This window comes from Mauremys reevesii, linkage group 1, assembly GCF_016161935.1.
Source record: "Mauremys reevesii isolate NIE-2019 linkage group 1, ASM1616193v1, whole genome shotgun sequence".
Classification (NCBI taxonomy): domain Eukaryota; kingdom Metazoa; phylum Chordata; order Testudines; family Geoemydidae; genus Mauremys; species Mauremys reevesii.
This window is the reverse complement of record NC_052623.1, coordinates 314,513,189-314,533,781: the sequence shown is the minus strand read 5'-3', so window position 1 is coordinate 314,533,781 and position 20,593 is coordinate 314,513,189. Positions and strand designations below refer to the sequence as shown.

At 43.0% G+C, this 20,593-nt stretch overlaps 1 protein-coding gene across 1 annotated transcript in view; it reads left to right on the top strand.

Moving 5' to 3' along the window:
• The first annotated feature begins 1,090 nt into the window (after window positions 1–1,090).
• The window catches only part of WNT2 (Wnt family member 2), a 39,327-nt gene continuing 19,824 nt past the window's right edge, over window positions 1,091–20,593 (top strand). Inside the window, exons 1-4 of the mRNA XM_039482056.1 lie at window positions 1,091–1,170; window positions 2,955–3,178; window positions 9,341–9,618; window positions 13,060–13,324. Coding sequence (XP_039337990.1) covers window positions 1,091–1,170; window positions 2,955–3,178; window positions 9,341–9,618; window positions 13,060–13,324 — 847 coding nt within the window. The remainder of the gene's footprint in view (window positions 1,171–2,954; window positions 3,179–9,340; window positions 9,619–13,059; window positions 13,325–20,593) is intronic.

The following is a 20,593-nucleotide window of genomic DNA, read 5'->3' as shown; positions in this document are numbered from 1 at the left end:
CATGTGAGCTGTCCTGACTATTTACAATGTGTTTGTTTTTACCGGTTGTTCTCTGCCGGACTGTTGTCTGAAGAGTTTGCCACACAGTCAATGGGCTATAATTTGGAGTAGACTGTTCGGGCCAAAAGTCAGGAGAAAAGAGGAAGCTGCTTTGCTAGGAATCGGGGTGATATTTACACGAATAAGACCTCAGCGTGTTAAATAACATGTTATCGAGTTTTCACACTTAAATGTGCTTGCGTGCCTTGTGTTCTTCATTTCACCCGGTCTCTATTCTTTTACAGAATCACCTTGAGCCGTTAGAGTTAGTGTCCTCAGATGTGAAGAATTTAGACCATTCCCCTTCCCAATTGCCTAGGGCGGAGATTAGTAAAATAATCAATTTCATGGAAATATTTCCTTTTTTATATATAATGTTATAGTCCAGTTGCATGGTTCATATGGCGTGTCTGTATCTATAATTCCATACACATACGTGAATGAAATACTGTATAAAACGTTATATATCGATACCAAATATTGAGAAGTGCTAAGTATTTTCCGTTGTTTGGCGACTTCACTGCTGTATTCTCAATAGTAACGTATCCCGGGCAGGGTTTGGTAATTGTGTAGGGTTTGAACTAACTCTGTTTGGATTTAAGGTTATTGGAAGGCAACTGGCTCATCGGGATTCCTTCCCTAATCAGAGGTGTTACCTCCTCCAATGTCTCTTGACATCATTTCATCCATCAGAGTTAAGAAAGAAAGAAAGGCAGAACCCACCCAGTCTGCAAGCAACCCACACCAGCCCCTGAGCTTTTCTCGGACCGCAGAAGAGCTGCATCAGGGCAAGGAAGAAGGATGAGAGCGGCCCTCCTTGAGGATGTGATTCTGGACAAATTGAGCAGACTCCGGAGTTCTGCACAGACATATTATAGAGCGTATCAGTAAATCTGACCCCTGGCAACCCTGACATGGGAATGGTGGGACTCTTGATCCAGTGAGGAGAGAAGCCCTCAAGGTGCATTTGGCTCTGTGTCAGTAGTTTTTGTTCCATGGGATTTCCTCCGCCCTTCGCATTAGAACCGATGTGGAGTGAAGTGTTTCTAATATGAACTTTCGCTTTGGGATCTGGTTTGCGGTTCCACTCATCTTGTTCTGGGAAACCCCAGAAGTCACTTCTTCGTGGTGGTAAGTTCTGCAATTACAAGGGTTTATTTGCTCTTGGGTAAAGTGGGATGAAATTAATGGTAAACTAGAAGAATTGACACCCCCACCCCTTTAGTGATCACACAAAAATGTATCGCCGCCGGCTGTTCAGATACAAAAACCTCAATCCGAAATATTCTACATCTTCTCTCAACTTCTCTTTTCCCTCCCAGCTCCCACTCCTCCTTCCCCATCCTTAACAATTAAACGTCTGTTTTACTACATGTCCCAGTAGGACTCTTTGATCTGAGGACCGATCAGAGCTTTTAGCATGGACAGTAACAGCAGAGTCAGTTGGAGGTTTATTAAAATACGCCCCGCATAGCTCCTATCACCAACTATACATAGAATCCGTGTAAGAATCGGCCGAAAGAAATGTATGAAGATTTTGCTTATGGCATGCAACAAGTTTTTGCATCGTTCAGGTTCAGGGATATATCTGATTAATTCTCCTTGATTGAATATCCTTGCTCCTTTATTTACTCATTTTTCATGTAAAATGACAGCTGAAAATGAACGTGTCAGACAATCTGTCGGGTAACAATGCAGTGGCCAAATGAATCGATGAAAATAAGCGGCATGGTGCAGTTTGTACTAGGGAGAGAGAGAGAGAATTGTCAGAATAGTCTAGAGCAGAATTTTGTTCAAACCCTCGATCCTCTCCAGCCCTTCCTCCAGGAGAGAAAAAAATGTTTCTCATCGCTGAATTAAACCCTTCAAATGAACAGCGGAGAAGCCTGTAGGGACCACAGCTCCTAGTTCAAAAGATATTTGAGCTGGTTGTGATGCTTCTAAGCGAGCTGCAAAACACGGGGCTAATTAAGGGGGAGCCTAAATCAGAGATTTCCTTCAGAAAATGGGGTCTTAAAACAAAACAAAACAGACAAACCTCACTTGTTAAACTTCCCCTTGTAAACATACTGACCAGGGAATGCATTTAACCTTGACACGGCTGACACTGGATCAAAGGTTGATTTATCAGACTGGCCATTTTTCAATACAATTGCTAGTTCTGTTTCCATAGGTGCATAAACATTATTTATTGCCAGGGCTTTTTGTCACGGTGTCTTTTACCTGTTACCGAATATCTATAAATTTTTTTTGCAAACAGCTTTAACGATTTGATGATCATACAAGCGAATGAAAACACGGCAAAAAGACATTTGCTCCTGTTTGATCGCTTCAAAAGACAGCCACGGCGGTTTGGGTTTGATAAGAGATACCTTTCTAAACAGTTCAGGGCTAATAGCGAACATCTGGATACAGATGATGATGTCATTTAGAAAAAAATGACAAAACCCAAAGTAAGGAGTTTTTGGTTCTTCCAAAGGCTCGGGAGGCAAGCGATTTTGAAAGGATTTCTACCAAAAAAGCAAATGCGGCTGTAAATTAGACTCCACATTAAACGGACTCTGGATCAGGGGATGATCAGAATATAGTCCCAGCAAGAGCTTCCTTAGCCAGCCGCTCTGCGGCCTTTGCTCCTTCGAGGGGAACCAGAGGCAGGCGGAGGGGTCCGCACCGAGCGCTGGCAGCAGCCTTGGCTCCTGGCAAACAGCCAGGCAGAAGGGCACATGTCCCTGTACGAGTCCCACTCGCCCGGCCCCTCCCCAGTAGCTCCCCATTCCCACGCAGTCCCCTCCTCGCAGCTCATCCCCCCAGCAGCTCCCCCCAGTCCGTGCCCCCCCGCCCCCGCTAGCTGAGCCTGTCCCCGCTCGCCCCGCCGCTCCTAGCCCCCGCTGCCTGTGCGCCTTTGCTCCCCGCAGGTACATGGGGGCGGTGGGCTCCTCGCGGGTGATGTGTGACAACGTGCCGGGCTTGGTGAGCCGGCAGCGGCAGCTGTGCCAGCGGCACCCCGAGGCCATGCGCGCCATCGGGCGGGGCGTGGCGGAGTGGACGGCGGAGTGTCAGCACCAGTTCCGCCAGCACCGCTGGAACTGCAACACCCTGCACCGGGACCGGAGCCTCTTCGGCAGGGTCCTGCTGCGCAGTAAGTACCCGGCCCCGGCTCCCCCTGCGCGGCGCCGGCGGCTCGGCCTGCGGGGGGCACGCGCGAGTCACCACTGGGGGAGCGGGCGGGATCCCTGTCCCCGGGGGGGAGCAGGCGGGATCCTGCCCCTGGCGGGCAGCTGAATTGCGCACAGCACGTGGGGGTCACACGAGCCATGTACCAGCACGTGCAGAGAAAGTCGGAGACGCCGCAGCAGCCGCCCATGTGCCCTAAGAGGCTCCACCCGGAACGGGAGACTAGTCTGCCCTTAGCGTGCTCCGGGTCGGTCATTAGCGGAGAGACCTGAGGCAGCATGACACTGACACACGTGCCCTGCGGAGAGCTGGCTGCAGCGTGCGTGTGCGTGTGTGTGTGTGTTGGGGGGGGCGTGACAGCTGCTCCCCTCCACAACCCAACCCAACCCTTAGAGCCACGAAGCGCGCTCTGCTGTTCCCTGGCTGATGCTTCGCACTCATGCTACCATGTAATCATCCGGCCCCTGGGATGGGAGGCGGCCAAAAGTACAGCACAGCGTCTCTAGGCTTCCCCAGGGGAGCGATCATCCCACCATTACCCTCCGCAAGAGTGAATTCATTGAGATTGTAAATTAGTCTGTGTCCTGGGAGTACTTCTGAACGCGCTGAAAGGACTAACGCTCCCTGGCTCCACCTAGAGATCTGCTGGCCACTTAAATATTGTCACCAGCGAATCAGCCTCACGTGCTTTTTGTCTTCAGAAAAGCTTTACCAGTAACCTTGGTGACGGCTGCTTGGAGTTGTTAGCTACATTTCCCACAGCCCACAAACCACAAAGTGTTGTTAAGACTGACCATATTTGAAACACGAGAGTAGCGCCTGTGAAATGGTTCTCGATTTATTTCTTTAAAACAATAGTTGTTTGAAATCTTTGGATCATAAATCAGAAAAAAAAATTAAGTCAGTTTACGATAACCCACAAATAATGAAATTGACATGGGGATTCATTTATTATATACTTTGGCACAGCTCCTCAGCTGGTGCATATTGTCACAACTCCATTGATTTTAATGCAGCTATGACAATGTAGGTCAGCTGGGGATCTGCCCTTTTAAGTTAATTCTTAGCACTATTTTAAGCTTTGTCATGGTTATATAATTTCAGGGGGAAATATGGTATTGTTCTGTGTCAGGCAAAGAATCAGAAACAGCCGCTAGATAAGAAGCCTTGCTTTGTAGGTGCATACAATTTTTAGTTTACAAGTAAGATTAAATTTATATAACCATATTATTATAAAATGTTATTAGTCAACAAATACTTCTTACAAGACAAATATATCAAAGCATGAGGAGTAGATGGCCTGTAAACCAGTCCCAGGTATATATAACTCACTATCCTAGAGCACTACACTTTGGCAAAAGAAATGCATCTTCCATTTTGTAAGTAACTCAAATTTAGCTGTGAATTTCCTTTGTAAAAATACTTAACTTCAAAACACAAGTGTGAAAGAGGACAATTAGAACCAAATTCTGCTGTTCTACTGATTTATGGCTCTGATGATTAGGTTGCACATGCAGGTGTGTATGAAAGTACTGAATATCATCTGTTGATGATAGGTGGGTGTAAATGGAAACTGGCATTAATATCTTTCCTGTTTAGTTAATATTAGAATTAGTTAATATAATTGCAGTTAACTCATGCAATTAACTAAAAAATTAATCATGATTAAAAATATTGCGATTAATCGCAGTTTTAATTACAGCAGTTGAAATTTATTAAATATTTTGGATGTTTTCTACATTGTCAAATATATTGATTTCAATTACAACAGAGAATATAAAGTGTACAGTGCTCACACTATATTATTATTTTTGGTTACTAATATTTGCACTGTAAAAATGATAAACAAGATAAATAGTATGCAATCTATTAATTGTGAAAGTGCAATTTATAAATGTAGATTTTGTTGTTGTTACATAACTGCACTCAAAAACAAAACAATGTAAAACTTTAGAGCCTACAAGTCCACTCAGTCCTATATCTTGTTCAGCCAATTGCTAAGACAAACAAGTCTGTTTACATTTATGGGAGATAATGCTCCCCACTTCTTATTTACAATGTCACCTGAAAGTGAGAACAGGTGTTCGCATAGCACTTTTGTAGCCTGCATTGCAAGGTATTTACATTCCAGATATGCTGAACATTCATATGCCCCTTCATGCTTTGGCCACCATTCCAGAGGACATGCTTCCATGTTGATGACGTTCGTTTAAAAAAAAAGTGTTAATTAAATTTGTGACTGAACTCCTTTGGGGAGAGTTGTATGTCTGTGTTTTACCCGCATTCTGCCATATAGTGCATATTATAGCAGTCTCAGATGATGACTCAGCATGTTGTTCATCTTAAGAACACTTTCACGACAGAATTGACAAAATGCAAAGAAGGTACCAATGTGAGATTTCTAAAGATAGCTACAGCACTCGAACCAAGGTTTAAGAATCTGAAGTGCCTTCCAAAATCTGAGAGGGACGAGGTGTGGAGCATGCTTTCAGATGTCTTAAAAGAGCAACACTCCAGAAACTACACCAAAAAAGAAAATCAACCTTCTGCTGGTGGCATCTGACTCAGATGATGAAAATGAGCATGTGTCAGTCTGCACTGCTTTGGATCATTATCAAGCAGAACCCATCATCAGCATGGAAGCATGTCCTCTGAAATGGTGGTTGACGTGTGAAAGGACACACGAATCTTTAGCGCATGTGGGACGTAAATATCTTGAAACACTGGCTACCACAGTGCGATGCAAATGCCTGTTCTCACTTTCAGGTGACATTGTAAACAAGAAGCGGGCAGCATTATTTTCAGCATATGTAAACAAAATTATTTGAGCGAGTGGCTGAACAAGAAGTAGGACTGAGTGGACTTGTAGGCTTTAAAGTTTTACATTGTTTTATTTTTGAATGCAGTTTTTTTGTGTGCATAATTCTACATTTGCAAGGTCAACTTTCATGATAAAGAGATTTGCACTACAGTACTTGTATTAAGTGAATTAAAAATACTATGTCTTTTGTTTTTTACAATGCAAATATTTAGAATAGAAATAAATATAAAGTGAGCACTGTGCATTTTGTATTCTGTGCTGAAATTGAAATCAGTATATTTGAAAATGTGGAAAACATACAAAATATTTAAATAATGGGAATTATATTATTGTTTAACAGCACGATTAAGCACGATTAATTTTTTAATCGCTTGACAGCCCTAGTTAATATTGTTTAGAGATGACATGACAGGAAGACCACCTTCAGAACACATACATGGCTGCTTTACCTGTGCTTCCCCCACATTGCACAACCCCAACATTGTGTATAATGACCATCTAGGCTACAAGTACAGCTGAGGTTTTGTAGCCACATTGTGAATCTCTCATCTGACCCAGTCATGGAAAACATCCCAACTGCAGCTTTTTTCCTCAGACAGACAGTTGTCCACTGAGTTTGTTGTGTTTTCATCACCCATGTTGCCTAAGTGCATTCTGGGAAAATCTAAGCAGCCATCCCAAACTGCCTCAGCAAGAGATAGAATGCAAACTGAATGGCACCAGCACCAAGTGGAGCAATGCACCCTGAGATTTCTGCTACCACACAGAGCATTGGGAAGGAGGCCTGGTCAAACTGGTGACATAGGCACAGGTAGCATTGAACATTCTCTCACGTGCTTGACTGGTTCATACTCTCATACTCAGCTTCTAAGTGATCGCTATGTGTGGGGTTGAGAAGGAATTTTCCCCCAGGTCAGATTGGCAGTGACTTTGAACTGGGTTCATTTCCCTCTATAGCGTGTGGGTGCGGATTACTTGCCAAGACTATCTAGGTTTATCTCACTTAATCATTTCCCTGCCATTGCAGGGGCATCAGGCACTGGTGCACCTTGGTCTCTCCTAGTCTCTGCATGTGGCACATAATAGGCAGTCTCCTGTGGGTTGTAATATTACGATTTAATTTTGGTTGTTGGGTTTAGGGTGTAGATGCTGGGTGGTGCTGGTGGCCTGTGATTCATGGGAGGTCAGTCTAAATGATCTGGGAGTCCCTTCTGGCCTTAAACTCTCTGATTCACACTACGTCGGGGGTAGTCTATGTCTATGTCTCTGGTAACGGAGATACATGGTTGGCCCCTATGGTTGCTAATACAGTATTAACCATGTTTCCTGTGGATACAAATCATGTTTATGGTTACCACCTGTCCTGGTTTTCCAGGGATTGGCCCTTATTTTAGGTAGCTGTCCCAGGAACATGGGTTCCCATCTGACCAAGCTGAATGATGCATCATGGGAGTCAAAAACTCTGCTGAGTCTGCCCAGCAAGGGAGAATGGAGTATTAGGCTCCTAAACACCAACAACTCCCAGGAAGCAATCAATAGGAAAATGCAAATTAGTGTTGAAATAACTCAAAATCAAGTAGTTTTGATCAGTTCAACAAACACAAATGAAGCATTTCAATAGTTGTGAATCAAAATTTGTCAGAAATGCTATTGTGTTAGTACATGAGTGTGAGGAGCCAGGTTAGTTAACATTATCTTTATCATTACTTTGTGGTCACAGCAGACAAGACCAAGTCCTTTTCAGCACCGTGGCACAATGCAGGCCCAATTTTGGTTGAGGCTTCTAGATGCTATTGGAATATAAATGTTAAATACTAATAAGTCAGGTCAGTGAATCATGATTGAACCTTGTTCCCCTAGGGTTTATTCATGAGGGGATGACACAATTCAGAATTTTTCCAGTCTACACCTATTACAAAGTCATGGTCGGCATAGTGATAGCTAATTTGACTCTTTGAAGTCAAATTAACATACTTTAACATAATAAAAGTTTGTAGTGAAGACAAGCCCTGAAAGGATAGATTCCTCTTTATTCCTAGGGGTTTAGCCAGTGCATGAAGGTGCACTTCTCACCTTTCTGTGCTAGTTTTAACATAGTCTTAAAGACTGCACTTTTCAGCACAAACTTGCTTTTCTAAATGTCTCTTTTGGAAATAGTCTCATTTGTATAACTCATAATCCTTTGCTGTCCATTGGTTGTTTGAGTTGCTTTTCAAAAAAGTCATTTGGTAATTGTGTTTTTCTCTGGAGAACACAGATTACTACTTAATACAAATATTCCTATAATTAATTTCAAGTAGATTGCATGGTAGTTTTTTAAACAGCTGAGGTAAGTGTAATTTAATACGATGTAGATATGGTTTCCTGGTTTTTAATAAGAAGACTGGCAGAAGTCATTTTCAGCCCACTGTTATAAAATTGTAACTGAAATGAGCAAACTTTAAATCTGAAATGAACAAGAGCTTCAATGCTATACAATATTTTGCTCTTCCAGTTGACATACAGTGTGCTTTAAAAAGTCTCCGGCCTCTTGATATCACAAGCTGTTTTGTGTTTTCCGATTGGAAAACTCAGTTTTTCTTCAAGTTGTTAATATACCTGTTATGGCAACCATTAATAAGTACACATACTAATAATGAAATACAGCACTGTTTGAAAGCAAAAGTGTATTAAGATCCTAAAGAGTTTTATATCTTATCAATATAGCACAGCTGTGTATTATGAGTTACTACTTATCAAAATAATTTTATGTAGCTATTGCACTGAAATATGTATCTTTTCCCTTATGAGAGGTCATAGTCTGTAGAGTAATAAAGTATCAGAAAATAGAACTGTATGAGTACTTGGCATGTGGAAGTGCAATTATAGGGCTAAATCCTACTCAATCACGCAAATAGTCCTATTGACTTCTTCAGTGGTTCTTATTTGCATGAATAAGGTGAACAGGTTTGGCATCTAGGAAGGAAGCTTGTTTTCTTGCAGTACAACCAAAGATCTTCTAAATTCACTAAAACAGCGATCCTAAAAGTGTATGTATACAATACAACTCATCTATGAAAGTGTATTAATAAATACTAGAAACAAACTTGTAGTGAATCCCAATCCAAGGTTTCTGTTAATGAGCTTTTACTAGAGAGGGGCCCAAATTCAAGCCATATGTAATTCTCTAGTGAAATTACACCACGCGTTAATTCAACCCCATTTCTCTTTTGTACACTGTGAAGTCCAGCATAAATGGATCTTAACCATTAAAATTATCTGGAACTGAATATCTCAACCATCTTAAGGCCAGCCTTCTTGTTTCAGGTAGCCGGGAGTCTGCCTTTGTGTATGCCATCTCCTCTGCTGGAGTTGTATTTGCTATCACAAGGGCATGTAGTCAAGGAGAATTAAAATCCTGCTCCTGTGATCCAAAGAAGAAAGGGTCTGCCAAGGACAACAAGGGCCACTTTGATTGGGGTGGTTGCAGCGATAACGTCGACTATGGTGTCAAATTTGCCAGAGCATTTGTGGATGCCAAAGAAAGGAAGGGAAAAGATGCCAGAGCCCTAATGAACCTTCACAACAACAGAGCTGGAAGAAAGGTGGGTGTGACACTTCTTACTTACTAAAACTTATCTTCTCTAAATGACCTAAAATTCCTTGACCTGATTACAAAAAATGGAAACATATCATTCTGGGGGCATTACCCTTTGAGACTCATTAACATATCTCTACAATGCATTTGGGATGAAATTCACTCTGTGGAGAGGGCCAGTGTAAGATCTACTGCACCACTTACATGCCCACTTCAGGCCTCAATCCTGAGAAGGTTTACACACATACACTTAATTTTATGTACAGTGAGTAGTTGTCCTACTGAAATCAATGAAATTATTCATGTCAAGAGATCAGACTAGATGGTCTGGTGGTCCCTACAGGCCTTAGATTCTATGACAGGGGTTCCCACCCAAGCACGAAGACAACAGTGTGCCAATCTGCTAAGCACTTGCATAAGTCTTTGCAAGATCAGAGTGTAAGTGAGAGTTTAATTGGTGTCTGGGTGAATAAAGAAGGGAAACCTTTAAATACACTCAAAGACCACAGCAAAGGATTGGTTTACCTGCCAAAGAGCAAATCCTTCTACCCCAACAATGAAATAAAACAGCATAATGTACATCCACATGGGGACAATAAACATGCAAATAGAAATTAGCAGAAATATACCTACTTCACTAATCTAAAAAATAAAATAAATAGAAACAAATTGCACTTGTTTAGCCCAAAGGCTCTGACCCAACCTTTATCCAAACACTGTATTAAAATAACATCCCTGGAACTTCCAAAATAGTCTTTACTTTTGTTAGTAAAATGGCAATAAACTGCTAGGCATGTTGCCTACTGCTTGTGCAGTGAGTTGGAAAATACACACACTCACCTTTTTGCCTTGGCATTTATAGAATATATATAAATGAATATGGTCCATGTGACTGGAGTGTATTGATTAATTATTCAAGGACATAGGAAAATCATCATATGCACAGCATCTGAAAAATTGTCATATAGCCCCACCAGAATCTGTACTTTCACTGAAGAGAAGATTTACTTGTTAAAAATGAAGAATTTTGATGACTTTGTTCAAGAATCTCTATTCTTTTTGCATCCACATTAAATAGGAAGTATATTTTTCATATTTTGTGTGATTGTTTTTAAAAAAATTCTCTAAAATGGATATGAAGTCCTCTTATATTAGCCATTCTCCATAAGAAAAATTTGTCCCCTTTTAACCCCTGATTTGATTAATTCTGATGAATGTAGATGGTCATCCATGTTAGTTAGTTTTGTTTTTTTCCTGAAGTGCCTCTCCCCTAGTTTCAAATGATTGTAGACAACACATTGTTTAGCCAGATGAGATTATCCAATCCAATGAAGAGTCAGAATGGTCAGTCAAAGAGGGCTATCTCAATGCTTTATAGTGTAAGGGATTGACTGTAAGGGATTGTTGTATATGAGACAGCTCATGATTTTATATGGTGAAAGCTCCTTGGCTGGGAATATCCGCTGTCCATGCAATGTTTCAGGATCTCTAACTGCTAAAAAAAGTAAACGAACATTAACATTGATCTGGAAAGGTACTGCCACATCTAGTAAGTGAATAGGTTGGGGACATAAGATCAATGAAGAGACTTCAGGAAATGTTTTAAGTTTAAACTAGCCAAGAAACAAAAGAGTTATAAAGCAAATCCTTTATTGCTTTAGAACCTGGTTTTTAGAAGGGGGTTCCCATTTTGTACCCACAGTTTAGTGGTTTAAATTTAATTAGAAACTGGTGCCTCATTACCTGAGTGTATCAACAAATCTGGCAGTTACAGGTCTAGATGGAGTAAATTGTATCCACAGTTATTTTTCCCCTGCAAAATGAGAGGCCAGATTGTGATGAGAGGCCCTTTCAAAAGTAGGCCCTTACGTTTTAGTAAATCAAAACATCCCATATGCACCAAATGAATGGCTATATTGTATATCATTATCTGAGCATCACTGAAGAAAAAAACCTCCCATATCTTAATGGGCAGCTTCTGATGTCTGAGGCCTCAGTTCAGCAAGGTACTTAAACATGGGCCTGACTTTAAATACTGAGTAGTCTCATTAATTTCTACTCACATGCTTAAAGTTAGACATGTGCTTAAATTATTTGCTGAACTGGGGCCTTGTTTTAATACTAAGTTCATCAGTCCAGATAGGACTGTGAGAATGTCAATGACTGATTTGAACCATAGTAATCTAATACATTGTTTACCAGTCACAGAAGAAAACCAAAGATGCTGGTCTATTACTCTGGGTATGTAATATATTGTAGCTTCTTTAGAAAGCTCTTGGTTGGAAAAGGCCATTCCAGTCTACTCCAGCTCCATTAATATGGCTTTTTTTTCCTGCAACCCAAACTCTAAAGTGCATGCATTTTATGAATCCTGAGAATAGACTTCCAGAGATGTGATTGTCATAGATCAAAGTCTATGTGCTATGACTTATCATATAATTAATAAATTAACCCATTGTTTGTTCAGTAACATACAAATATGTTAAAAGCCTGACCTGAAACTGAGACTGCTTTAATGCTATCCAATCATTATATGAATGATGAAGATGAAGGCCTCAAGTGCAAAGCAATAAAATTCTTATAAACCTTTCTAAAAAAACTTGTAAAAATAGGAGTTATACATATATTTTACTTTCCAGTGCCACATAGATAAAAATGACTAGCTCACATCGGATGCCCTAGTCTGATGACATAACACACTTTATACTGTCTGTGTAAAATAAAATTACTAGGAAACAAGGTTAATTTCTAAGCCACATTTAAGAAACTCTTTGTAGATCTGGATAGGCACTCAGATACCATGGTTAGAGCTGGATGAGAAATGGAAAAATTACTGTAAACATGTTTATATTGGATTTTGACCTGCTTTCCACTGAAATTTTGATGAAAAGGTTAGTTGAAATTGTGAATTTTACATTATTTTGATCAATTTTAATTCCAGTGAAGGAGCTCTTGGAAATGGGCAACCTCATAAAAAGTGAGATTGGCAGGTCTGGTATGATGTTACCTCAAGCTGAATGACAACACAGTAAACCCAACAGTATTTCCAAGGGGATAGATTCTGCCTTGTTATGCATGTGCATTCCCATTGACTTAAAGACGTTTGTGTTCTGTCACTAGAGATTAATTTCTGTCCCAGATATCAGTGGATCTGGTAAGGAGGGAAATGATTTCTCAGTAGTGTTGCCTGGATCTTCAGGGAGACTGAAAGTAGCAGGAGAGGAGAAAACACCAATCTTGAAGGTTGTTGGTATAGTTGAGTAAACTAAGCAGACTGGCTTAACCTTGTGAGGATGACTCACTGCTGCCAGTGGGTGTCACTACAGACCATGATTACAGGAGCCATTACAAAGCTGAGACTGCAGGATCAATGGGAGGAGAGTGAAAAAACATAAATTAAAATGTAGCCTGTTTTACTTGTTTATGTTTCACTGGCTTTTTTTGGCAGGCTGTGAAGCGGTTTTTGAAACAGGAATGCAAATGTCATGGTGTGAGTGGATCATGTACTCTGAGAACCTGCTGGCTGGCCATGGCAGACTTTAGGAAAACAGGAGATTATCTATGGAGAAAATACAATGGAGCGATTCAGGTGGTCATGAATCAAGATGGCACTGGTTTCACTGTGGCTAACAAGAAATTTAAGAAGCCCACAAAGAATGACCTGGTATACTTTGAGAGCTCGCCGGACTACTGTATCAGAGACAGGGATGTAGGTAAGCTTGAGTTACCACACATACATGGTTTGATTTCAGACTTTTATTCCTTGAAGGTTAAAAAATGACCATCAGTATTGGATTTACATATTTCCCTCACTCTTTATTACCTAAAGTCCGAAGGACAACTCAGTACACGAGTGAGAGATAATACAGCTTCTCCTCTAGCAAAATCCTGGCCTTCTCTAAACTTAAGAGAACCAATTGTACCAATATTGTACATACTTTGGGGGGTTTGTGGCAATGAGAACAGCAGTTTCTTATTAGCTTTTCAATGAGACAGTCATATAGTTCTCCAAATTGGACTTAAACTAGGGTTCAATCAATAAGATGACACTACATGATTCACTAATGCTGTTATAGTCCCAAGAATGGAGCAGGGTCTATAGCTGTATGTATTCCCTTTTCCCTCCTAAACACACTCTATATCAGTGATTCTTAAGCATTTGGGTGCTGTCTCCATGTACTACACACCTTCTCATATTCAACTGCATTCTAATCTGCAGGAGGGTTGAGCTCCAAAACCCCCGGTGACAATTACCAGGCAGAAGGGCTTGGAGTAGTCCCAGTTTCACTGTGGGTTAGAGATTGCACAACTGGACCAGAGACAGGCATTGGTTGTGAGCCAGGGCGCAACATGGCAGCTCCTCACTGAGGCAGGGAGGAGAAGTGCGTAGCATATACCAGTGCAAATCTGAATGCCGGTGCATTCTACACTTCCTCTCCTGGCCTCAGTGAGTAAAAACTATTGGTTTCTATATTTCTTTTTAAATGGTTTGGCCCACTGTCAGGGTTCCTTCCTCACTCTGAACTGTGGGATACAGATGTGGGGACCCATGTGAAAGACCCGCTAAGCTTATTTTTACCAGCTTAGGTTAAAAACTTCCCCAAGGCACAAATTCCTTTCTAGCCATAGTATCACTGCCACCACCAAGTGAGTTAAACAAACATTTAGGGAGGGCCACTTGGAGCCCTACCGCCTCCAAAATGTCCTCCCAAGCCCCTACACCCTGTTTCCTGGGAAGGCTTGAGAATAATATCCTCACCAATTGGTACAGGTGAACACAGACCCAAACTCTTGGATCTTAAGAACAATGAAAAATCAATCAGGTTCTTAAAAGAATAATTGTAATTAAAGAAAAGGTAAAAGAATCACCTCTGTAAAATCAGGATGGTAAGTACTTTACAGAATAACAAAAGACTCAAAACCAGAGGATTTCCCCTCTAGGCAAAACTTAAAGTTACAAAAACAGGGATAAACCTCCCTCTTAGCACAGGGAAAATTCACAAGCTAAAACAAAAGGTAATGTAACGCATTTCTTTTCTGCTATTTCTTACTATTTCTGCAAGACTAGATGCTTAGTTCAGATATACTTAAGAAGATGTAATTTCCCTGTCCTGTTTCCTGGCTGGCTCAGGGAGACAGACCAAAACCTTCCCCCACAGATTTGAAAGTATCTTCTCCCCTTATTGGTCCTTTTCATCAGGTGCCCCCCCAGGTTATCTGACCTTCTTAACCCTTTACAGGTAAAAGAGGACTTAACCCTTTACAGGGTAAAGAGGGATTTTATGCTACCCTTAGCTGTATGTTTATGACACCCACTCTAAAGCAGTACAAAGACCAAACTAGAAGAAAAGACCTAGAGAAAAATGAACTCGAAACAGTTTATATTACAGCCGTGCCTGCGGATGTTAAAATCGGAGGGCTCCAGACCTAATAGACATAGCTGTTTCTTCAGGGCAAAATTAGTATTTTCCCAGCAAAAATATCTGCTGCATCTTCAACTCTTCATTTGCTCATTTATTTGCTGAGTGCCAGTAGCATGCATGTTGCTGTATTGAAAACAGAGGAAGACATGGCCCCTGCCTCATGTGATACACACGTCAAGCAGTGCCAGAATCATAGTGTGTTTTCCTCTGTTACTTGTGCATGTACTTAGGCAAATGTCACTCTGAGCTCATTGACTTCTGAGGGTGTTTTGCTGAGAGTAACAGGCAGCAGAATCAGAGTCATAATGAATGATTAACTTCTTGACCCATTATAACCACCTTCTGAGTATGTTGGGTATTGTGTGTGGTGGGGAGGGGTAGCACTGCTATAGTTAATGTTAAACAGCTTACTGTTTTACAGCCAGTTTTTCTAAGTGCTCTAAAATCCACAGGCTTACTTGGGTTTTCTCAAAATTGCTAGGCATCATGGGGAGCAGGGGTAGTGCTCCATATCTGAGATCACCTGAGCAGGGCATTCTTGAGATACAACCTCCCTGACCAAAAAAATTCAAGTGACATCAACATTTTACAATTATTACAGAGTTTGGGCAGCTCAGGGGCTCAAATGAGAGCTCAAATCCTCCCAAAACAGATATCACTCACAGAGGATTGAGCTCAACTAATGTCTGGCACCCACTGCCCCTTTGGGGAAGCAACATTTTAAAAGTCATGCAGGGTAAAAGTTGGTTCTGAAACATGCTCAAGCCAAACTGATGAGCCAGAGAAAGCCAGTTACGAATATGCAGAAGGAATGTGGCTCTGTTGCAAGCCAAAGTATTTACAGCCTGATGTCAGCCTATGCGGATTTTTCAAGGTGGCGTGCAATGGCCAATGAACCTTGGCAGCCCCAAGTGCTGTGAGTTTTGAGTCCAGCTCTTGGCAGCTTTCTGAGTATTGTAATGATTAGTATAGACAGCACCTCCACCACTATGTGGTGTAATATCTTTATTGTAGTGTTGTCATCGTCTTTTATGTTATTGTGTTTGTTGACTTGACTTCAGGGGGATTAGCAGTAAGCTTGATGTTACCTGTGTGTGCTAGAGTTGGTACTTGCAGTGGCCCAGTGAATCTCTGTGATGCTATAAGCAAGTACTTCTGTATGTGTCTTGTGTTCATTAGCTGTTCTCTGCCTGCATTCTTCAGGGGCTACTTCTGGAAGTTTTTCCATAAGAGCAAAGTTTCTGGTTTAAGAGACAATATTTCAAAGTGCTCTAAAATCCAAATTTCAGACTCAGATTTTACTTGCAATATTGTCAAAGAAATAGCATTAATGTAATAGAGGGAAGGTGAAAGACTCTAGTAAGCAGCAGCATTAGGGTGATGTAATCACTTGTGCTTCATGCTCCTCATCAATTCCCTGAATAGTGGGACCAAGTGTGATCAAACAAAAACAAGTAGCTGTGATTCTCATCAGTGTCAGCATGTTTAAAGAAGTTGCTGAGCATCAGGAAATGCATTCTCAACAGACAGCCTTATTCTAGGGACTAGATTAAGATTATCATTGACTAACGCGACACCAGAATACTGTCATCAGTCAAAACAGTCACTTACATTTATCCTGAAAAATAAACACAGGAAATAATTTTCAACTTCCTATGACAATTTATCCAGTCTATACCAACCAAGAGTTCACACCTATCTATTTCAACTCTCCAAGTGCAGTAGTTCTTGGGAAAAGAGGTCCAAAGGAAATGGACACTAAGTATTTTAGTCTCCTGTAGACCCTTTTCACCCCCATTAAATGGAAATCCTGCTGTAACCTTAACTGTGGTGGGGATATCTGAGGGCCAGGAGTAGAGACTGTGCTGCAAGCTGGGGTGGTTCAGTCAAGGGGTTCTTTACAGCTGCCCTCCCCCAGTAGGGTGACCAGATGTCCTGATTTTATAGGTATGATCCCAATATTCGTGGCTTTGTCCCCACTGCCTGTCCTGATTTATCACACTTGCTATCTGGTCACCCTATCTCCCAATAAGGAGCAGATTTTAATAATCAAAGTGCTCTAATATCCACCTGCATAAGGAGATTGCCTTGAAAACCAGGTCCGCCCAGAGGATTCCGGGGGCCTGGGGTCTTCGGCAGCGGGGGGCCCTTCTGTTCCGGGACCCGCCGCCGAAGTGCCCCGAAGACCCGCGATGGGGACCCGCCGCCGCCAAATTACCGCCGCGGGTCTTCGGAATTACCGCCGAAGACCGAGCTGAACTTCTGCGGTGGGTCCCGCTTCGGCGGTAATTCACCAGTGGGGGGGGTCCTTCTGCTCCGGGGCAGAAGGACCCCCCGCCGGCGAAGAACGGGAGCGAAAGAAGCTCCTGGGCCCGGCCCCGCAAGAGTTTTCCGGGGCCCCCGGAGCAAGGGAAGGACCCCGCATCAGGGGCCCCGAAAAACTCTTGTGGGGGCCCCTGTGGGGCCCAGGGCCTGGGGCAAATTGTCCGTCTTGCCCCCCCCCTCTGGGTGGCCCTGTTGAAAACTGGTATGTCACAACAGGGGTTTGGGGCATGGAGGGGCCAAGAAGTGAGCACAGCTGGTAGTTGAGTGGCAGTGAGTTTTCCCTGGAAGCCTCTTGTGGCCCCCAGTCATGACCTTCTCACTTCCACCACTTCTTAAGCCCCACCCTCCCACCTCAAATCAAACAAACTACCACCAAGGGAATTTCACTGTCCAAAAACTTCACTGGCACAGTTAAGTTTGACTGGCAGTGCCTTGTACCTTTTCAGAATATCAACTGCACGTAAACTGAAACTTCTTAAAACCATGGAATAAAGGGTTAATGTACACCCTAGCACCACCCTGCAACCTTAATTCTCCCAGTTCCCTTTGAGGGGTGCCCAACCCTCCCTTACAGACCTTGTAGCACTCTGTCTTCCAGATGATATGGAGCACTGTGGGGCGGGGACACGGCACACGAATATCCTAGAAGAAGCTGTCAGACCACATTCTCACTAAGGCAAAAGTTGAGTTTGGGGCAGTGTTTGTGAACATCAGTTGGCTACACCTGGCCTGTACTCAGCCATGTCACGTCTTCTGCACATAACACTCCAGAGTTGCCACATGTTACAACGCCTGAACCTCCATCCTAAGGACTATCTGTAGAGCATCACCCGCCCTTACTTCTGCCCTGTAGTGCACTGTCATGAAGGGTACCAGATTGCTACCAATCCCTGCGGCAAGAATAGACTATTGTGCACCTCTGCTTGCACAACCCACATAACTCAGCTCAGAAACAAGGGATACCTGATCCCTTTGGGTGCAGTTGTACCTCTTCCTGTGTCACTGGGTGAGCCGTGACAACTCTCTGTCAATTAATACAGCTGTCCTTGATGCAGATCTGTGGGGCACAATACAGCACATAAAATGATAGTTACTTGGTCATTCCTCACGTCTGCTTCTAACACGACACCTCTGGATGAAACATACTTAAAGTATCAGAGGGGTAGCCATGTTAGTCTGGATCTGTAAAAGCAGCAAAGAGTCCTGTGGCACCTTATAGACTAACAGACGTATTGGAGCATGAGCTTTCGTGAGTGAATATCCACTTTGTCAGATGCATGTAGTGGAAATTTCCAGGGGCTGGTATATATATGCAAGCAAGAAGCAGGCTAGAGATAACGAGGTCAGTTCAATCAGGGAGGATGAGGCCCTGTTCTAGCAGTTGAGGTGTGAAAACCAAGGGAGGAGAAAATGTTTTTGTAGTTGGTTAGCCATTCACAGTCTTTGTTTAATCCTGAGCTGATGGTGTCAAATTTGCAGATGAACTGAAGCTCAGCAGTTTCTCTTTGAAGTCTGGTCCTGAAGTTTTTTTGCTGCAGAATGGCTACCTTTAAATCTGCTATTGTGTGTCCAGGGAGATTGAAGTGTTCTCCTACAGGTTTTTGTATATTGCCATTCCTAATATCTGATTTGTGTCCATTTATCCTTTTCCGTAAGGACTGTCCAGGTTGGCCAATGTACATAGCAGAGGGGCATTGCTGGCATATGATGGCATATATTACATTGGTGGACGTGCAGGTGAATGAACCGGTGATGGTGTGGCTGATCTGGTTAGGTCCTGTGATGGTGTTGCTGGTGTAGATATGTGGGCAGAGTTGGCATCAAGGTTTGTTGCATGGATTGGTTCCTGAGTTAGAGTTACTATGGTGCAGTGTGCAGTTACTGGTGAGAATGTGCTTCAGGTTGACAGGTTGTCTGTGGGGGAGGACTGGCCTGCCACCCAAGGCCTGTGAAAGTGTGGGATCATTGTCCAGGATGGGTTGTAGATCCCTGATGATGCGTTGGAGGGGTTTTAGCTGGGGACTGTATGTGATGGCCAGTGGAGTTCTGTTGGTGCTTAAAGTCTAGTCACAGGGCTCTTGCCAGCTGCAGGGGGCAGAGTTAAGGTTGCAGAATGGAGCTGCTGTGTATTTGAACTCTGTATTTCCTGGTTTTCTGAGGCTTCAGTATAGGCGCACACACTGTTCTGGAAGGGTGTAAGGCACTTTAACCATGTTAATATGTTACTAATGTGGTAATAAAAAGAAGAGAAGTCTGTAAAAGGGAGGCAAGTTAAGTAATGCACAAAAGATTTGCCATACCATGACATCCGTTCAGTGGAGGTAATTAACAGGTTGTGAGAATCAGATTGCTGTGACGTATCCATAGGTAGCAGTGACAAGCACAGGGAAGTGCAGGTCACCTCTTCTGGATATCTCTGCTTGTTTATGATCCAAGATTTACTCTGAATACACATGCTGGAGAACAGCTGCACATCGCACATCAAGTCAGTGGAAGTTTTGCTATTAATGGGGCTAAGATTTCACCGAATATGTGTAAATTAAGCAGCCTTTCTGATCAGAGGATTGGGTCTGGGCCTTTCAGATACTACTTAGTGGTCTTGGCAGGTGCTCTAAATGCCCATCATGCTCCCTGATAGTGAGTAATGGCATCAAGTCTAATATCTTTATCTGGATGCATATTACAGGCATGTTGTAGCACTGTACACAGGGCTGTCCTTAGGATTTAGGGAGCCCTACGCAGTGCCCCTTTGCCTGCACAACTGGTGCCCCTACGCCGGCGCATTTGGCTCTGTAAATACTGGTGCCCCTATAGTGCCCCTATACTGGTGCCTCAATGCCGGGCCAACTGGTGCCCTTACGCCAGCTCATTCGTCTCTGTGAATACAGCCCCTGCCTTCTGCTTAGTAAGGAGACTGCAGCATGCGCTGGGTGTGAGGGAGCCGACCCACTCTGACCTGCTGTCCCAGTCATAGGTGTGGCTCCGTGGGTGGGTGCTCCGGGGCTGGAGCACTCACGGGGAAAATGTAGTGGGTGCGGAGCACCCACCAGCACCAAGCTCCCCTCTCTGCTCCCTCCCTCATGCACCGATGGCCCCGCGCTTACCAACTCCTCCCTGTCCCTCCCAGCATTTCTGGAGCACTGCAAACAGCTGATTTGCGGCATTTGCGGAGGGAGAGCAGGTGGGGAAGAGGCGGGATGGGAGTGGAGCAGGGGCAGGAAGAGGCGGGGCTGG